At 38.5% G+C, this 19,307-nt stretch overlaps 1 protein-coding gene across 2 annotated transcripts; it reads right to left on the reverse strand.

The window, feature by feature from the left end:
* Positions 1 to 4,036: 4,036 nt before the first annotated feature.
* Positions 4,037 to 15,404, reverse strand: slc5a2 (solute carrier family 5 member 2). Of its 2 annotated transcripts, none has more exons than XM_038273144.1 (15): positions 15,243 to 15,404; positions 15,073 to 15,144; positions 14,330 to 14,434; positions 12,689 to 12,748; positions 12,521 to 12,625; positions 12,344 to 12,449; positions 10,468 to 10,548; positions 10,010 to 10,239; positions 7,794 to 7,929; positions 6,318 to 6,425; positions 5,557 to 5,707; positions 5,129 to 5,297; positions 4,800 to 5,015; positions 4,559 to 4,694; positions 4,037 to 4,488 (listed from the first exon to the last, which is right to left on the reverse strand). In XM_038273144.1, the coding sequence occupies exons 1-15, from the start codon at positions 15,339 to 15,341 to the stop codon at positions 4,283 to 4,285; spliced, it is 1,980 nt and encodes a 659-aa protein (XP_038129072.1). In that variant the 5' UTR covers positions 15,342 to 15,404; the 3' UTR covers positions 4,037 to 4,282. The 2 variants fall into 2 exon arrangements, with proteins under 2 accessions (XP_038129072.1, XP_038129071.1); XM_038273143.1 differs by having other exon boundaries at positions 4,037 to 4,491.
* Between the last annotated feature and the right edge of the window lie 3,903 nt (positions 15,405 to 19,307).

A 19,307-nucleotide genomic window follows, 5' to 3' on the forward strand; every position in this document is an offset into this window, starting at 1 on the left:
CCACCTGGTCAGTGTGCTGTTTCTCTTACCAAACTTTTCACTTCTTTTCTCTATGAAATGGAACCGCTTCCAACCTACATCAATTTCTTGTAAACCAAAGTTTGTAATACATTATAGAAACTTTATAAACAGATTTACAGGCACTTAAATTTCCTTTACAGAGTCTCTCCATCACACCTCTAAAAGACTGATTGGATCAGAGTGTAACCAGAGACTAATGGAGTTCAATAACTGCTTGTGTTCTGTGTAACGTGTGTATGTATAACCGAAAGTAGAACCAAAATCTCTACTAGCTATGTACATTTGGAGGCAGATGTAAGTGGTAAAGTTCAGTTAGAGGGAATGTTGTTTGTTCTTATCGAATTGGGTTTGGACTTTGACTAGGCCGTTCTAACTCAGGACAGCTCTGATCAATACAGCAAATTTAAAACAATTTCAGTCTCTAATCTTTCTTAGCATTTTGAAGATTTTTTGTGGACTACCGTACCTTACATGTATCTCCAGTTCATAGTGATATTGACAAACCCCCACAGCCTTTTCAAAGGGGAAAACTTTTCAAAGTATTTCTTTTTAAAGCTCCTCCAGAGTTGCCATGGGCCTTATGGCTACTTCACCAATTAATGCTCGGCTTGCCCGGCATTTAAAGCACCATGAACTTGTTTCTTTTGCTACACTCTCTTGGATTGAACAGTACTGTCAAGGCTTGGGATATTGTTAACCCAACCTAACCTTGCTTTAAGGAACTTTCTCCCAAAGCTCTCTGCTGGGTATAAAGGGTGTGGATTGGCAAAAGTTTGGGGATAAGGTGGGTATCAATACTATCGCCAAATGGTATCACAAAGATGATTTTGCTGCTCTAAAACCTCACATTTATTCATTTGATTCAGAGCAGTTGAATTATTAGCTCTTGGGCAGTGCACTGCTAACGACGATGCTAAGACGATGAAATATCTTGCATTTATGAAGGACTCCCTAATTTAAGTCGATATCTGGTATATTGCAATATCGGTATTTTGGATCATTAAGATTCCTGTCTAAAGACATGTTTTTCAGTAATTTATGTTTTTTTTTTTTTTATCATCTGCACTTGTTTTTAAGCAAACCACAGAGCCCTTCACTGAGCAGCTAGGTTTAATTATACCAATGCCTTATATATGTCATAGCTTTTTTCTTTTATGAAACATTAAAAAAAAAGTGACTGCCCACTGAACATCTAGAGTGGTTTAGAATAAAAATATTTTTACTGAAAAATAATATAGTAGGTAAATGTTGACTGGTCCAGAATATAAAAACATGAAGCTTTTGAGTTTTGATGACGACTTAAGGCAATCAAGGCTGGATGATGGTTTTTGTTGTGACCGGTTGGGTAAATGTTTGGTTAGCATTAGCAGAAATTTTACAGAATGAGAGTGTGTCTTAAGTGCGCCTATACAGTTTTATAAATAGTATTTTATTAGTCTGTGTAAGATTACTTATAGGCCTAACCTGCTGCAGTACCATTCGAGTGTAGTGGTGATCTCTACAGTCACTAGTTTGTCATCTCTGCTGCCGTAGCACCAAAGATATCTGTCTGAAAAATGTGAACCGAAGACTTTCAGTTCATTGGTGATTATAAATAACATGCATAGAGATCATATATATTTAGTTTTTGTCAGTAAATCCTTGTATTACTCACTCTACCTTTAAGCTAATTAGGTAATTTCTAAAGGAAATAGTTTTAACACAGTGTTATTTAAAGCTACAGTGTTTAATTTTCAGCGACATCTAGCGGTCAGACTGCAGCAACATGAACGTCTCCCCCCCACCGCTTCTCCCCCCCAACAGTACGGCGAGCGTTACGGGACAAAATGTCTTCCACGACGTCGGAATCACCTACCTTCTCAAGTGATGAGGTTTGTTTACATAGATCATTTTACAGATAGTATTTCATTAGTCTGTGTAGGGTATAGATTTCATGTAGACTTAAGATAATAAATATACCCGTTATTTTTTCTACGTCGTTGTGACGTTTTGGTGAGCTGCTTTGCATGGTGATATAAACAGACGAAGTAATTGTAGTCATTAGTTTAACAGCGAGATTGTGTTCGCTGGAAGAATATATATTCCCCGTTTACAGAGTCCAAGTCATGTTTGTGGCACGGGGGTTACAAGGCGAGGAAGAGGGAGAGGAAGAGGGCAGAGAGGCCGGGGTGGGCGTGCAGCTAGGGCCAGGCGAGGGAGGGGTGCCAGCAGGGTGAGAGCAGAGGAGGAAAGGCTTGAAGATCTCCAAAGAGCCGGAGAGAAGTAACCGAGGTATATATCCAGAAAATTATTTTACAGAAAATTACTGAATCATTACCTGTGAAACGTCAGGGACGTTGCTGAATAAGTATACTGGAGAGTAACAGCATCATCATGCAGCATGTTATTGTTTTAGACAGGTCTGAGCATCCTGTACTCCAAAAACTGCAGTGATATTAGACAATTGTGTGTATAGGATTAATTACCTGTCCAAGAGAAAACTGGCAACTTGAGCGTCACTTTGAAAACCTTTTTCCTCCATCAGTGACTTCCATCGTGTAAATGCCGTGCCAATGTTGATCCGTGTTTTTTGTCGTTTCTTGTCACGCTTGCGTTTATTCTCGTCGTGTTTCCGCTTCTTAGATGACGGGGGTTCGGTGTCCGCCGCTTTTCGTTGTGATACAGAGTAGGCCTGATCCTCCATTCGTCTGATGTTTGGCCACACAGTGCCAAACAGTTTGCAAAGTCACTCACGCCTGCCGCCTTGTTCACCTTTCTTGTTACTGAGGCGCAGTATACCTGCTTCTTCTTCTTCTTTGGTTTCAGGCAGACTAAACGCTTCTCAGGCATAATACTGCCATCTACTGTTCAGTACCGTCTCAGTTCATCTCTCTCAAGTTGCCGTAGTTATTTTCGAGCGTAATGGGAGATCTCGCAATCGCTAGTTTGTTGCCTCTGCGCTTGCCGTAGCGCAAAGATGTCTGCCTCCATGGCTGCGAGACCCGCTCCTATGTAATTATAAATAACGAATTCTAAGGCAACGCAAATATTATGGTTAAAAGGCTGAGCTCATAGGTGATGATAAATAACATAGTTATGTATAATATATTAAATTTCTGACTTTATATGCCTGTAATTATTACACACTGTAGCTTTAAGGGCATCAGTCGAGAAGATGACTGAATACAAATAGAAATCCCACATTTCAGCTTGTATGTCGGGGAAAAAAAAAAAGGTTAAAGAATGTTTTTTTCACTTCACAAACTGCAGGCCCATTGTTTGGAAGCAACTTCATGTTCCTTTTCAGAAACTCAGAAATTAGTACAAGTTTCAGGGGATTTAGACATTTATTTGATCAGACCACTGGACAAATGTGAAGACCAAAAAAAGGCAAGCTTAATTTTAGTGCATAGGTTAAAAAAAATAACTTCGATTGAAGCCTCGGTGGTGTTAAAGCTAGAGGAAGTAAAGGAAAGACTAAAGAAAAACCAGAGTACCCAAATTGTAGAAATATGATTAAGCAGCTATTTGTTTTTTATGGAAAGTGCATTAACCAAACTGATCTTTTTGTTCATGTTTGGCCCTGCTATTAAATGCCTGGCCTTTAGCGTGTTCTACGGTTTTACTTTGTGAGGACCCGCCTGAAAAATTAAACAAGGTTTTATCAACCAAAAACAAAGTTTTAAGTCTTATATATTTGAGTTCCCCTTCAGCTTTGACACACATCAAAACCAAGCAGAGGAACAGACTGGTATCTGATGTTTTTCACACCAAGTTATCGGAGCTCATCAAAGTAAAACTAATTCAGTCTGACTGTAATTTTTGTTGCCAATTCATCAAGTTTAAATCTGATTATAAGGAAGTTGCTCAGAGGAGCTCCCGTTTTATAAATACGGGTTTATAATATGATTTTATTTTGTATTTATTTCGATTCCTAAGTATCTTCCCGGCAACATATTGAAGTCGTTTTTTTTATTTGAGATGGAAAGCATAAAATGATAATAATTAAATTCTCAAATTAAAAGATTGAGTAAAATAGTCTTTATTTTATAATCAGTTATTGTATGTTTACACTTATGGGAAGTCAATAATTTTGACTGAGAGGGGGACTCATGGAAAGACAAACTGCCCAAAGAGGTACACAAGTCAAAAAAGGTTGGGAAACACTGATCTAAGACTAAAGGTCTTACTTTGGTGTAATGCCCAAAAAGTACCAGCAGATGGAGATGTAGAGGTTTTTAGACTCCAGTGCAGGTTTGGATTTCTGAACAAACAGACTCAGTCAAGCAAAGTATCCCCACATAAAAGCTGCAATGGCCATCATGATGAGAGCATTAGAATCCACAATGTGCTTCCATCCACGGTTCTCCCGAATGTCTGGCATCTGTGGCTCTAAGTCCTCTGCTGCTTCCTCAGCCTGCGGCCCTCCACTCAATCCACAGAAGCCACCAACCAGGCGGCAGATCCCAGACTTTTTATCACCTTCAGCTTCTGAAAGGCACAAAGGATTAGTTTATGATGGTTTTCTGTCTATCTTGATCTTTTTTTTTTTACATACCTGTACTTGCGTTAGCCCTCTCTCTCGCCCTCTCCCTGGCATCTTTACGGGCTCTTCTCGCATGCTCTTCTTGCTCCCAGTCCAGATCTTCCCTCTCTTCTTTAGAGTGACGGAGACTGAACACCAGACGATGGAGCTAGAAGACAAACAAGATTTTGTTTCTTACGTTTTCATTTTTAAATGTCTGGATTAAACGTTTGCGGTGATTTTCTGCCCACTGCTAAAGTTCTTTATATCTTACGTGTTTAGTCTCAATAGGCTCCGTACAGAAACTGATCAGCAAGACCAGCACTGATGTGCTGGCAAAGAGGATGATGGCAAAGTGTAAGTAGTGAATGCCGCACACAAGGTAAGGGCACCGAGAGGGGAAAATACAGCTGCCGGTACCAAACCAGAACTCTAGCAACATCCGACACAGGCCCATCACTAGACCACCAATCAGGCCCCAGAAAGCCCCCTGCAGGTTTATGTCAGAGAAACAAAAAAAAACAAAGATTAAGTGTAGTTGCTGTTTTTTCGGGGCTTGACTGAATAAATGCTGATCTCAGGAATCAGGAGAAGCTTTCTTACCATTTCGTTGACCCTCTTGACAAAGACAGCCAGCAAAAAGACGGAGGCGATGGGTGGAGACAGATAGCTGGAGACTGACTGGATGTAGTCGAACAGCTGACCACTCTGGGCTGCCTGAACCACGGGGATCCAGCAGATGCTGATGACCACGATGCACAGAACCCAAATGCTAAAAAGCAAAGCAATGATTAAAGTTTACCTACAAATACAAGCCTTGCAAAAACATTCATAACCACTGATTTTTCCACTCTTTCTATATAGATGAATATGTGCATGCTATTTTTACACCATCTCATCCACACTGTTCCTAATGTGGAAAGCTTAGAGGTGCGACAGCTTTCCTGGACAAAACCTGATGAGATAGGCGAGGTATTTGCCTTTTGTCTGCATAGAAACAATCGTTTGATTGCAGTTTATGATCCGTTTACCGGCCTATGACGATGAGCTCCCGTTCAGTGGCCTGTGGCCTGATGCGGGTCCAGATGTCCATGGTGAATAGAGTGCTGCTGCTGTTAAAGATGGAGGCCAAAGAAGACATGAGAGCGGCCAGCATCACGGCCAGCATTAGGCCTCGCAGACCTGCACAAAGACAGAACGCGATCAAAGGTTTGAAGAATGCTCTGGTTGTCGCTGGGCTTCTTCTGAACCATTTTTTTTCCCGTGTTAAAGAACTATTAATGTCTTTTAACTTTGATCTAAAAATAACTGGATGAACACTAATCACCTTTTACGGGACACTTTGGATCAGAGAAACAATTGCAATAGTTAAAGTACGCAAAAATGCCGGCTGTGAACTTTCCACGTCTCCTGGACGGCCTTCTAACAAGGTTCTAGTAGCATTCAGATAAAGGTTGTATGGATTATCCAGCTCCACCATCAGCTAAAGTTTTGGTCAAACTCCTGACAATGTTCTCTACGGCTCAAGCTGCATTCAAACCTCCTTTGCTGCCAGCCTCCATGGTTCCTGTGCTGCTACAGCTCAAACCTTTCCAGGAAAACACATTAAGGTTCCTCAGGTTTATCTTGTGTATCTTACTCTCACCCTTTCTGCCCGCCTGCTCCTTTCTCCCCAACAAAATGCATTTGGTTATATTAGCAACTTGCTGAGGAATATTCCTGCAATGTAAGTGTGCGTGTATGTATATCCCTGAGCTTGTCTACTTCTGAGCGGAGCTGTACCGGGACTTACCACTGGGCATGACTGTCACCACCAGTTTAGGATAAGCTATATTGGAGCAGCCCACTTCGGTCCCACAAACTTCCTTGCAGATCTCAGGGACCACGCAGCCAACATCATCTACAGAAAGCCAGAGACACATTTACTCATATATATATATATATATATATATATATATATATATATATATATATATATATATATATATATATATATATATATATATATATATATATATATATATATATATATATATATATATATATATATATACACACACTACCATTCAAAAGTTTGGGGTCACATTGAAATGTCCTTATTTTTGAATGAAAAGCACTGTACTTTTCAATGAAGATAACTTTAAACTAGTCTTAACTTTAAAGAAATACACTCCATACATTGGTAATGTGGTAAATGACTATTCTAGCTGCAAATGTCTGGTTTTTGGTGCAAGATTTCCTACAAAGGTGTGTACTACTCCCTTCAGAGGACAGCACAAACAGGCTCTCACTAGAGTAGAAAAAGAAGGTGGAGGCCACGTTGCACAACTGAGCAAGAAGATAAGTAAATTTGACTCTCTAGTTTGAGAAACAAACGCCTCACAGGTCTCCCAACTGGCATCTTCATTAAATAGTACCCGCAGTAGCCTGTTTGTGCTGTCCTCTGAAGGGAGTAGTGCACACCGTTGTAGGAAATCTACAATTTCTTAGCAATTTCTTGCATGGAATAGCCTTCATTTCTAAGAACAAGAATAGACTGTCGAGTTTCAGATGAAAGTTCACTTTTTCTGGCCATTTTAGCGTTTAATTGACCCCACAAATGTCATGCTCCAGAAACTCAATCTGCTCAAAGGAAGGTCAGTTTTGTAGCTTCTGTAACGAGCTAAACTGTTTTCAGATGTGTGAATATGTTTGCACAAGGGTTTTCTAATCATCAATTAGCCTTCTGAGCCAATAAGCAAACACATGGTACCATTAGAACACTGGAGTGATAGTTGCTGGAAATGGGCCTCTATACATCTATGTAGATATTGCACCAAAAGCCAGACATTTGCAGCTAGAATAGTCATTTACCACATCAGCAATGTAGAGTGTATTTCTTTAAAGTTAAGACTAAGTTTAAAGTTATCTCCATTGAAAAGTACAGTGCTTGTCCTTCAAAAATAAGCACATTTCAATGTGACCCCAAACTTTTGAACGGTAGTATTTATATTTATATATATATATATATATATATATATATATATATATATATATATATATATATATATATATATATATATATATATATATATATATATATATAGATAGATAGATAGATAGATAGATAGATAGATAGATAGATATGTGTCATGTCTTATCAGTTCCCATTCCAAGATAAAAATACTAATTGGGAGCATTTCATTCCCCTACAAAAAGAAAACTAGCAAGATGGAATTGGATTCCACAGATTTCTCAGCTTTACAAACGCATTCAGACTGCGATTTACCTGGATAGAGGATCCTGCTGATCATTCCAGGGAACACCATGAGGAACATTGGGAGCAGCTTGAGGTAGCCGCACACGATGCAGCCGGCCTTCACATGGGTGAGACTCCGAGCCGCAAGGCATCTCTGCACAATCACCTGGAGACGTGCCAGAGCATGAGGGACGGCTTGGAGTTCTTGGATCTGTGATTTTTAGTTTTTTTTTGGTGTTTTTTTGTTGTGGCTAGTTAACTGGTTAAAAAAACAGAACTTAAAATTGTGGCTTTGGGTGAGCAAACCGCAAAGTTTCTTGGAGCGTTTCCTCCAACCAAATAAGAACAGAGAGATGTCATGAAGCAGCACTACCAAACTCTACATGGGGAAATCCTTCCCAATGGAGGTTCCTATGATGCTGGAGAACAGATGTTTCAGGCTTGTTTGCTGCCTCAGTTTTCTCCGGTTGTATTTTTCAGGACCTGTTGAAGTTCAGATCACTGGAAACTCCCTGATCTGTGAAATCTTTGATCCCGAAGTGTAGTGACTATTTTCCACATGAGCGATTACCCCAAAGCTATAGCCCGTGAACACGGAACATTTCAGCGCCCTTTGCCCCAATCTAAAATCCCATAAATGTTCAACCACATAAAATGCTGTTGTATATAAAATCCCTTAAAATGTCATGCTTTTTTGGGTGGTGGGAAGGAGCAGAAGTACGTTGAGAGGAACCAGACATTCCTAAAGCCAGGACCTTCTTCCTGCAAGGCAACAGTTCTACAAAATACACCTCTATGGAGCCCAAATCCACCAAATGCTGAATGGAAATTACTTAACTTTACATGACATGCCTTGCAACCTGTAGGTTAGGATAAACCCAGAAATACTGGTTGATGCCATTTTATATATAAAAAAGGCATAATAAAAGATAATAAAATCGTTTTTGAACATAAAAACTTGCATAGTTTCAACAGGAAACCTGCTTTTTCAACATGTTTCTCTCCTGTCAGGGTCATGGTGGCGCCAGTGCCTATCTGGCAGTATATGGGTGCAAGGCAGAGTACATCCTGGACAGGTCACCAGTCTGTCGCAGGACAACACAGACACACAACCGAGCACAAACAAACACTCACACCTAAGGATAATTTAGAGAAGCCAATTAACCTAACAGTCATGTTTTTGGACTGTGGGAGGAAGCCGGAGTACCCGGAGAGAACCCAGGCCTGCTCAGGGACAGCATGCAAACTCCATGCAAATAGACCCCGGGCCAGGAATCAAACCCGGAACCTTCTTGCTGCAGGGCAACACCGCTACCCACTTCTCCATCATGCAGCCCATCTAACATCCAATCAACAGCAAAAAATATGCAAACATCAATCTGCTACACACATGTACACAGCTGAACTTTTACTGCCATTTTGCGCCATTATTCTGCACTGTCAACAGGGTTGAATATTTTTAAACCCTTTCTGCTAGTGTTGCGCCGATGCCATTTTTTTGGCCCCGATACCGATACCTGATACATGGTTGTGCAGTATTGGCTCATACCGATACCATCTGTTTGAAATTGATGTGTGTGTGTGTGTGTGTATATATGAAGAACTGAATACTACTTGGGTGTAAAATAATTGCCATATTGCCTACCTGGAATGGGTGACAATAGTTGAATAAACTTTTTCTCAAAATGGTATCGGGGCCCTAATTGTTGGTACTCGCCCATACCGATACATTTTAGTGCTGCATTGGGGCCCCGCCTGATACTGGTCTCGGTATCGGTGCAACACTACTTCCAGCATAATTTTTAAATTTTGTACTGTCAACAGGGTTAAACATTTTTAAGAATTTTTAAAAATACTTCTGTAAGATGATCCATTCCTATCACTGCTGCACCTAATATTGTATTTCTATCAAATTTTTTGCAATGTCATTGTATTGCTGTGAAAAATATGCAACAAAATGTCTTTCTGTGGGCGTCCTGTTCATACAAAATCAACATGAAAACGCTGCACAAGATGAATGGATTTAAATGTCTGACAGAAATATAGGAAACCCCATAAAGGGCATCGAGTATTTCAAAAAACTAAATTTCTTCTTCTAAATTCTTGAAAATGAATTAGCCATTTCTGGAAATAATGACTTTTTTTGTTGATTTCTATACATATATAAATATTTATCAGCAGGCTTGTGAGGAACTGGCTGACTCAGCATTAAAAACAGAAAATCTGCCCTCAGTGTTGTTGCTCACCTGGTCAGAGCACCAGTACCAGATCCCCCCTATGGTCATCCCAAACACTACGCCGGGCCAGGGGAGGTCTCCTGCGGTGGGGTCCCTCAGCAGGCTGAAGGCATCCTGTCTGGGGGTGTAGCACTGGGGGGAGATGTTATAGCGCTGGATGTCCAGGGAGGAGATGTTGCTCGGTATTGCAGAGCTGTATTTTTCAAGCAGGGCGCCGTAGCCGCCGATCTCAGCAAAGGCTGAAGGTGAGAAACATCCCAGAGTCCATCTTGGTGTCAGATGGATGATCTAACTGCTGCCTTTCAGTTTCTCCTACCGACATTTCTGCTACACTACTAACAGCACATTGACCTTCTTTTTCACAGAAATCAGGAAAAACACAAAGGGGGCATTTTTGTTTTTAATTCCATCTTTCTGTGCATCATCAGCAGGACTAGCTTTGAAATCATAGGAGGGATTTTACTTACAGAACCCGGTGAGGACGAAGGCGCCAGCGATGATGACAAACGTCTGAAATGTATCAGTGTACATTAAAGCTGCGAGACCCCCTGGGAACCATAGACAAAAAAGATCCGACAGTTTGTTTTCATACAACTGAAATAGTTCAAAAGGTACAAACATCCAACAGATCTTATTAAAAGACTTGAAATTATCTAAGTAGGTAAATAAGTCTTCAAAGCTCATTGTTAGAGAACCTTTTTAAAAATAACAACCATTAGATGACATTTCACCTGCAAATTATTCCACTAAAATGTATAGTGGAGGACCTATGCTGCTGTGGGGCCTTGGGCGGTGTGTGTGGCATTAGAAACTGGATTTTAAGACCAGATTCTAAATAGAAACCTTTTGGCATCTATCAGTAAAATCTTTGAAGTCATAAAAAAACAAAAAGCGCTTCACAATAAAAAAATGCATAAAATCTGGATAAATCAACGAAAGGTAGATTTGAAAGACTTTATAATGATGGACGTTAGCGACATGGCAGGGATGTGTGGCTGCAGGGTGTCAAAAGTAGATTTTAAATTCTATTCAGTTTATTTCTATAGCGCCAATTCACCACACATGTCATCTCAAGGCACTTTACAGTTCACCAGATCATCCAGTCAAATTGATTCAAAGTTTTCTATCTAAGGAAAACCAGTTGATTGCATCGACTCATTGACTTGAAGGCAATCCCTCGCACTAAGCATGCTTGCAGCAACAGTGGAGAGGAAAAACTCCCTTTTAACAGGAAGAAACCTCCAGCAGAACCAGGCTCAGTGTGAGCGGCATCTGCTGAGGCCGACTGGGGTTCAAGGAAACAGAAGCAGAGATACTATAAAGACAACGATCCACACCCGTGGGGGAAATTTTATCAGTAGCAAAACATATTTCGCCTTAAAAAATAACTGCCGCCCTGGACTCTATAATCCAACTAAAACAGATCTAATGTCCTCACAAATTCTTTTTGCAAACCTGTGCTGGATGCAGGGCTGGACTGGCCATTTGAGACACACGGCATATGCCAGGTGGGGCGACGCCCAATTGTGGGTCGGCCCAATGTTGTCTTAATATAATTGAAAATGTATTTATCATTCATTATTTATTATGTAAACCTATATTAAATCAATTATAATTTTACTAAAAGATAATCAAATGAAGTGATTTATAATTTATCTCTGAAAGTAACATTCAGAAAAGGGTGGTGCGTCTCTAGGTTTAAGAGACAAGGGTGGCTCAGCCCCTAGAAGATATTTCAGTGCACCTGCTTAGGCGTTGTCTAAGTCAGATTAACTTGTCTTCTTTATGGCTTTTATTCGGTGCTTTACTGCATTTGTTTCGGGAAAATATGAGGAAAAAATAAATACAGAAAAAAAAAAAAAAATTTTAAATCGCAAAATAATTATAGGGTGGCTAATGCCAAAGAAAGGATGACTGAAGCCACCCTTAAATAGGTCTAACGACGCTTATGGGTTTCTTTTGCATGATAAAGCTATTTTGTATCATTTGCCAACAATTTTGTATTTTCTGATTAAATATTTCTTAAAAAAATGCAAATCAGAGAATATCATAATTTATTTATGTATGCAGTCTTTTTACCAAATAGTTTTTTTTTTTATTGCACTGTACTGTATGTCTGTATATTTTTGAAACCTTTTTACTCAGGATGCTGCAGCTGCCTGTTGACCTCATTGTGAGGAAATTTTGAGACGTTCTTTGTCAGCAGCACGATTTCCTCATCTTTAAATGAATGGGCTCACATTGGAGGTTGGATTTTTTTTTTTTTTTACAGTTTTCAAGGTGAGATAAAGCTGTGAAAATACAACTTGAAGGTGTTAGCAGATCCTATCCCAGCAAACATACCCGTCACAGTGTACAAGGCTGTGATTAACAACAGGGCAATGATTGACACATAGATATTCCAGCCCAAGGCCTGCTGGATGAACACGGCTCCAGAGAACATATCAACCTGAGGAGCAGCAAAGGAAAGCCTTAGAACAAGAACAGGTGCAGCTTTGCTCGATCTGCAGCACAACTCACTGAGATCTTGGTGAAAATGTACAGGAACAGAGAAATAACGGACAGGTAGAGGCTGATCCTGCTCCCGCCGAACCTCTTCTTCAGGTACTGTGGCATCGTGATCACCTAACAGACATCAACCCGTCATTTAAGGGGGATGGACATGGAGGCACGAGATGAACTTCTTACCTGGGCTGTGAGGTAGACCGGCACAAACAGCCAGCCCAGCAGCAGCACGATGAACAGAGCCTGGTAAATTAAAACAACATGAAAACACCTATAAGTCTGCTGCATTCAGTTTCCCCCCTCCTCCTTTTTTTAAATTTTTTTTTTACATTTCAGTATACCTGGTAAAAACTTATTTAGATTAAAATCTCTTTTCTGAAAGTGACCTGGCCAAGACAACAGCTCCAATAGATCGTTATAGAAAATAATATAATAAAAATACTAAGGGTGAGTATTTGCATGGGTGTTACGATATGATACGTGTCACAATACGATATTATGGTGATATTGCAATATCGCTATATACTGCAATATTTAATTAATATTGAAATATATATAGATAAAAAAGAAATTGCTGTATATGTTCAGCAGAAGATATTGATAATTGGGTTTGAGTCAGTCCATGTCTCACACTGTCTGTCTCAACTAAAGATATGGAGCTGCACCACACAGCAACATGGTGGTGCAAACATTCTCCCTCATTGTTTTAGGTAAAAAAAAAAAAAAAAAAATGATATTAGGAACTGAAAGGTCGATATTACAACAGACAGCCAAAAATAACAATATATCGGCAAATTGATTTTTTTCCCCACACCCCTAAAAATAAACACTTGTGGGACTAACATTTCAGAAAGTGCTGTTACAACATCATGGTTTTTACTCGGCCATTAATAAAAGATTTAAATTCCCCCCGAGATGAGAAAGTTCGCAATTTCATGTCCTTTTGTGCATCATTCCAGCTTATGATGCATCAGGATGATTTCCTGAGAAGGCAGGCCCTTCCATTAACGTTTCTACACAAATGGAGGCATCAATAGGTAGGGAGAGGTCAAAGAATAGGTTTGTAGACAAATGTTTGCCATTAGGAGAATTTACGATCGCAGAGGAATGGAGAACAGTGATCAAACGTGAAGCACAAATATTGTAAACATGATCCAGTTTCCTTTAAACTGACTCATTAAATGTTATCTAACTTGCAAAATAAAAAAAAGATTTTTTTGTAGAAGTGAAACTAAAGTTCAATTTACACTTTTTATTGATGTGTAATTTAAAAGACATATTTAGCCACAATACAGCTGCAAACGTTGTTCATTAGAATTATGTGTGACAAATCAGAAGTCAGTTATAATCTATAAAAAAAAAATCAATGCTGGATGCAATAGCCCACAGGATGGTGCTGTCACCACTGTGTTTCACAGCAAGAATACTTCAAATAGGAGAAAACAGGACATCCTAAGACTTTCTTCCAACAATGTCCTCCTCAGCTACTCTTTCATAAACCGCAGAATAACTGAACAAATATTTAAAAGGTTGCTTAGGCTGCGTTATATTTCTGCACAGCTTCCCGTGTTCCTTCCTGAAGATAATTTGTTCTCTGATGTTTTCCATCAAACCTCTGAGGCCTTCACAGAGCAGATCGGGTCACTACTTAACGAGTTTCTTATCTTTTTCCAAACAGTTTAGGAATTATGGGATCTTTTATGATCGGCAATCATTAAGTATCCCAATAAAATCAATTCCTGTATGGTCTTTTATAGCTAATATCTGACAAAATGTGAGAAAAGTTTCAGGGATTCACTGTGTAGTGAGATCTGCACTTCTTACGTTCCACTCGAAGCCTCCCACTGCGATGCCCGCCGCAGCACCTGTTCCCGCCAGGCCCACAAAATGGCCGCTCCCAATATTACTGGCAAACAGGGAGGTGCCAACCTGCAAAAGAAACACACCCTGTACTGTTAGGGGGTAAAGGAGAGCAGTAATGGCATAAAAAAACTAAGGGGAGGATGGAAAACTTTCTTTGAGACTCTCCTCTTGCATATTTGACTAAAAATGTATCCTCCAAGAGTTACCTGAGCTCTAAAACTCTAAAACTTTCCAAAATACTACAAATTTGAATTTCATTTAAATCCTTTTGCCCTCAGGTTTCTCATTTGTGGTTGAAATGGGAAGCTTTAATGAGCCCCAGTAGAGGAGCAGAGGGTGCAGTAGTGGAATAGGTGTCATTGAAGCAGGAAGGTCATAAAAAAAAAAAAATAATAAGAAACAGGAAGGTCAGCCTTTACCTAAATCTAATAAGTGCGGCATGCATTTGTACTCAGCCCTTTTGATCCTGGCACCACAGGATAAGTATAATTTCAGAGGTAGAATCCTTTGATAAATTAACATTTTAAACCTGCAATCAGGTGTGCAACTTAAAACAAAATGTAAGAAAGTTTCAAAAAGCAACCAAGATGTGGAAAGGAAATCCTTTTGTTTTCATGCATCCTCTCCCACTACAATTCTCTCTGTGATTTTTTGTAGATCACTTTAAATATTTCTTCAGATGTCTTGCTGCCCTCTGAACTCACCGACCACCAAGCCATGGAGCGTCCTGCCAGGAAATATCCCCCCACCGTCCCACGGTTGGTACGAAACGCGGACTGTAGGAAACCGGGATGTTATGAGTGTTCTGCTCATATTTGATAGTCACGTTTTTTCCTAACGTCTTAATGACCTAAAAACAGACTGAGGGACTCACCCAAACACCAACGCTGATGACCATGAGGAAGTATCCAACGATGACGCTGAGGTCTGCTGCATTGTTAATAATCCCTTTTCCAGATGAGGGTTCCTCCATCTCTTCTCTTTCTCTTACAGTCTGGTGGTTCTAGTTTACCTGTGGATGTAACGGTGCAGCTGGGTGGGCTGGTCAGTTTAACAGGGAACTTTGACATGCAGATTCAGCAGTTTATTCATTAGAATAATTATTAACACCAGCCCATTAAAAAAAAGTCCAAAGACCATCTATCTGTGTTGTTTGTGGATAGTTTTTATATCTCTTTGTGTCACATCAGCTTCTTTTAGTAGAGTCAGTGTGTTTCCAAGTATCTGCTACAAAACAGAAAACAGATTTATAAAAGGTTAGCGTACAATTATAACTGAAAAGGAAGCTAATTTATTTTGCCCCTTTTATCACATTCAGTGTCTCAGAAGATCAAATATATTTTGTAAACTGTTCCAGACTCCTTTTCATGAGGCTGAGGTCCATCAGGACCAAAACCTCTCACCCAAAAACAGCTTCTTCCCATCTGCAGCTATCCTCATTAACATGGCAGAGTCGCCCACTGATCCTTCCCCTTAAAAAATAACACAAAGACGTCCACACATGCAAATACAATGAATATGATTTTATTGTTATTTTCTATTTTAAGATAACCACTATTCTGTTTATTTCTCTGCAAAAAGTTGAACTGTTTTTTCTCAATTTTTGCTTTTATTTAATTATATCATGTATTCTTATATAAGTTATATATTTCCAAATTTATTTATATAATTTGTTTGTCAATGTGAAGCACATTATAAGCAAAGTAAAGACCTTGAATATGAAAAACAGTTTAGAAAAAGATTTTTCTGATTCCAACTCTTGATTGGATAAAGATCAGCAAAGTTAAAACCAAAATGAGTGTTAATATATATATATGTATATATATGTATATATATATATATATATGTATATATGTATATGTGTATGTATATATATATATATATATACATATATATATACATATATGTATATATAGGGCTCATATATAGAAATAAGTGAATATTTACGCGTGTGATAGCATGCACAAGCCCATTTCTCCTCATGCACGCTCTGTTTGATAGCTGCTGTTTGTGTCGCTCATTTAAGCTTACTTTGCACAAGAACTGGTTAGTGAAAATGGGGCCGAGCACGTAGGATGGCCTTATGTCAACATATCAACAGAATGATTGACAATTAGGAGGACCGGTGCGATTTGACGCACCCATTAGCTTGAAGTCCTTCTTTAATTCTCTTTAGAAGTTTTATCTGGGCTATTTTGTCACCATTCATATTATACATCTCTTTGATTTGTCATCAGTTTCTCAACTGCTGCCACATCTGGGAGGTCGGCTACAGTCAGATGATTCTTACATTTATTTCTATGTGCAGCTGTAGTCACAGGAACATCCAGCTGCTTGGAGACGGTCTTATAGCCTTTACTTTTAACCGCTGATGCTAACTAGTGGACACGTCTTGATAGAACAAGCCCCTTTGGTCACATTATTCTTCAGTCTGTTCTAGGTCTCTTTCATGAGTTTATTTACATTGTTCTAATAATTTAATGAGCTGTTTTCATTTATTTAAATTAAACTTTGACATAGACACAATTTTTCTTTTATTAAACGGGGGTACCAACAGTTTTGTTTACGTCTGTGTTTCTGAGTAAACTGCTGCAGCCTCCCTGCCAAAAGTCCACTGAAAACTGAGGGACTTTAAGACATTTCAGGACTTGGAGTTACGTGTCAGATTGTCTTCTGTTTTATGGTGCTTAAACATGCAGATCTTATCTTGTGTTGCTTTTATGAGAAAACTAATTCTGATGGATATTTTCTGAGCTACTTCTGAAAATCCTAATGAAAATTATTCTGTTATGTTTATGCATTTAGCAGATGCTTTTATCCAAAGCAACTTACAAAGTTAACTTAATTTTAAAGTTATCAATGATAAGTTCTCTAGAGAAAAGGATCCTTGTAGAAATGGTTTGGACATTAAACTTATCAGTTTCTCATCTTGAAGATCTCTCAGGTCCACATCATAATATGTTCACCTCCCGTGTACAAAAAGTTGTTGCTGCAGTTTTACTTTTTTAAAAACTTTTCCAACCTGTTTTTGTGTTTGCATCATTTTCCAAAAGCTGTAGTTAGCTGTGCCTCCTGGACCCTTTTCTAAAGGAGCTCTCATTGATCCTTTGAAACCAAACAGAACCAAATTTAGAGACATACTTCTCCATGACAGAAAGCAGGAGCCCAGCCTGACACGGCAGAACTACTTGATGGCTTTTACTCAATTCCATATTTAATGTAGAATTAATTATATTTCCTATATAATAAAAATACAAAAAAAAAAAGTTATGACAACCAACAGTTTTGCCATTTTCCATTAAAGAGGGTCAGAATGGGAAACTTCAGAGGAATCCATTTCATGTTCTTAGTTAGGACTAACTCTGTAATCAGTGCAAATTTTAATCTTTGACCAACTTTCTACCAAATGAATGCTACTGTATGGAGTGAATTTTGTCTCATTATTGTTGCAAGAACATGTTTTGTAAATGGAAATTTGGAAGAAAAAAAAATGAAATTCAGAAATTCAATTTTGAATAACAAATTGATTAAAAAATTTGTTTTGAGAGTAAAATAAATTTTCTTTCTCTAGATTTTTTAGATTAAGAATAACACGTATATAAGAGCAGAGAATATTTTCTGGTAAAGAATTTGAAAAAAAAAATGCAATTCATAAAACAATTTGAATAACAAAAATATAAAAAAAAACAAAGAAATACAAGACAAATTTGAGGTGGGAAAAAAATGAAAACATAATTTGAAAATATAAAACCTGTAAAAAAAAAAAAAAAATTGGGAAAAAAAATATTTTCAATAAAATTTGAAAAAACAAAATATGAAAAGTTAATGTTGAAAAAGTAAACCTTTTTCTTTTTTACTAAGAAATGCTTTCGTAGAAATATTCATTTCGGGATTGTGTTTCTTTTTCCAAATTTGAATTGACAAAAATTGTTCTTTGTTTTCAAAAATAAGGAAAAAAACTCCAACTATCTACCTGATGTGAAACTTTTCACCAGCTCAACTATAGGCAGATGTGCTCCAGTAGGGTGCGCTGTTCTGTATCCACCTCAAACCTTTACAACTCAATTTTGCGTTATATTTATGAACAAAGTGGAGAAAAAAAAAGGCTTTCTATGTTTTTTCTTTGAAGTTTATTTGTGTAGCCCTTAACTGCAGAGTCACATCACAGGCCCCGAGAGGACAACAGGATCACATCAAGAAATGTTTCAGTAAACTTCTCTAAACAACGCAATGAGGAAAAAAAAGCTCAAAAGGGCGTCACATTATTTCCAGCTCTGACACGATTTAATTCCTCAGATAAAAGATGGACCAGGAAAAATTCAGGTGCTCGACTAATCCCCAGATTCCACATCCTCCGTCACCGCTACGCGACGCACACGTACGCGTGGAGTCGAGCTATTTTCAGCTCCGCTCCGGCTTAAGATGCGGAATCGCACCAAACAGGAAAAAGAACGCTGAGAAGATAGTTTGTCAAATTAAATAACGACAAATCAGTAAATACAAATTAGAGCCTAATTCTTGTATATTCCTCAAACTAAGACTGGTTATTTAAATTATTGGATGCAAACTATCTATACTTTAACATACTAGGAATTTCGATCAAAATATTTATTTTATTCTAAGAGGCTTAAAAGTTTCATCATATCAGGTCATAACTCTCAAGAGCAAATCTCAAATCGTCAAAATAAACTTTTTATTGTCGGCATGGATGAAGAGATGCTGATTTTTGGAAGAAGAGAACAAACCAATTTTGTATGATTATTCTATTACAAAGGCCAACAATGAAAAAATTATCTTTGGGCTTAAACGTATGACTGATGCTGATGGTGAGTTTTAAATATGTCATATTAAATTAAGCGTTCATTACCGCATGTTTTCTCCTATGAATTAAATAATAATATAGCACATGCTCCCCTTGAGCATGTGCTATATTACGCGG

Source organism: Cyprinodon tularosa, unplaced genomic scaffold (assembly GCF_016077235.1).
Source record: "Cyprinodon tularosa strain WSP-4 unplaced genomic scaffold, ASM1607723v1 ctg86, whole genome shotgun sequence".
NCBI lineage: Eukaryota > Metazoa > Chordata > Actinopteri > Cyprinodontiformes > Cyprinodontidae > Cyprinodon > Cyprinodon tularosa.

What these genes read in the sequence shown, in the direction of transcription:
- slc5a2 (XM_038273143.1), bottom strand. Translation starts at nt 15,341, where the DNA reads ATGGAGGAACCCTCATCTGGAAAAGGGATTATTAACAATGCAGCAGAC. An exon ending in TCATCAGCGTTGGTGTTTGG is followed by an intron (nt 15,145 to 15,242) that starts GTGAGTCCCTCA and finishes GGTTTCCTACAG; the next exon opens with TCCGCGTTTCGTACCAACCG. An exon ending in GAGCTCATCGTCATAGGCCG is followed by an intron (nt 5,298 to 5,556) that starts GTAAACGGATCA and finishes TTTGCTTTTTAG; the next exon opens with CATTTGGGTTCTGTGCATCG.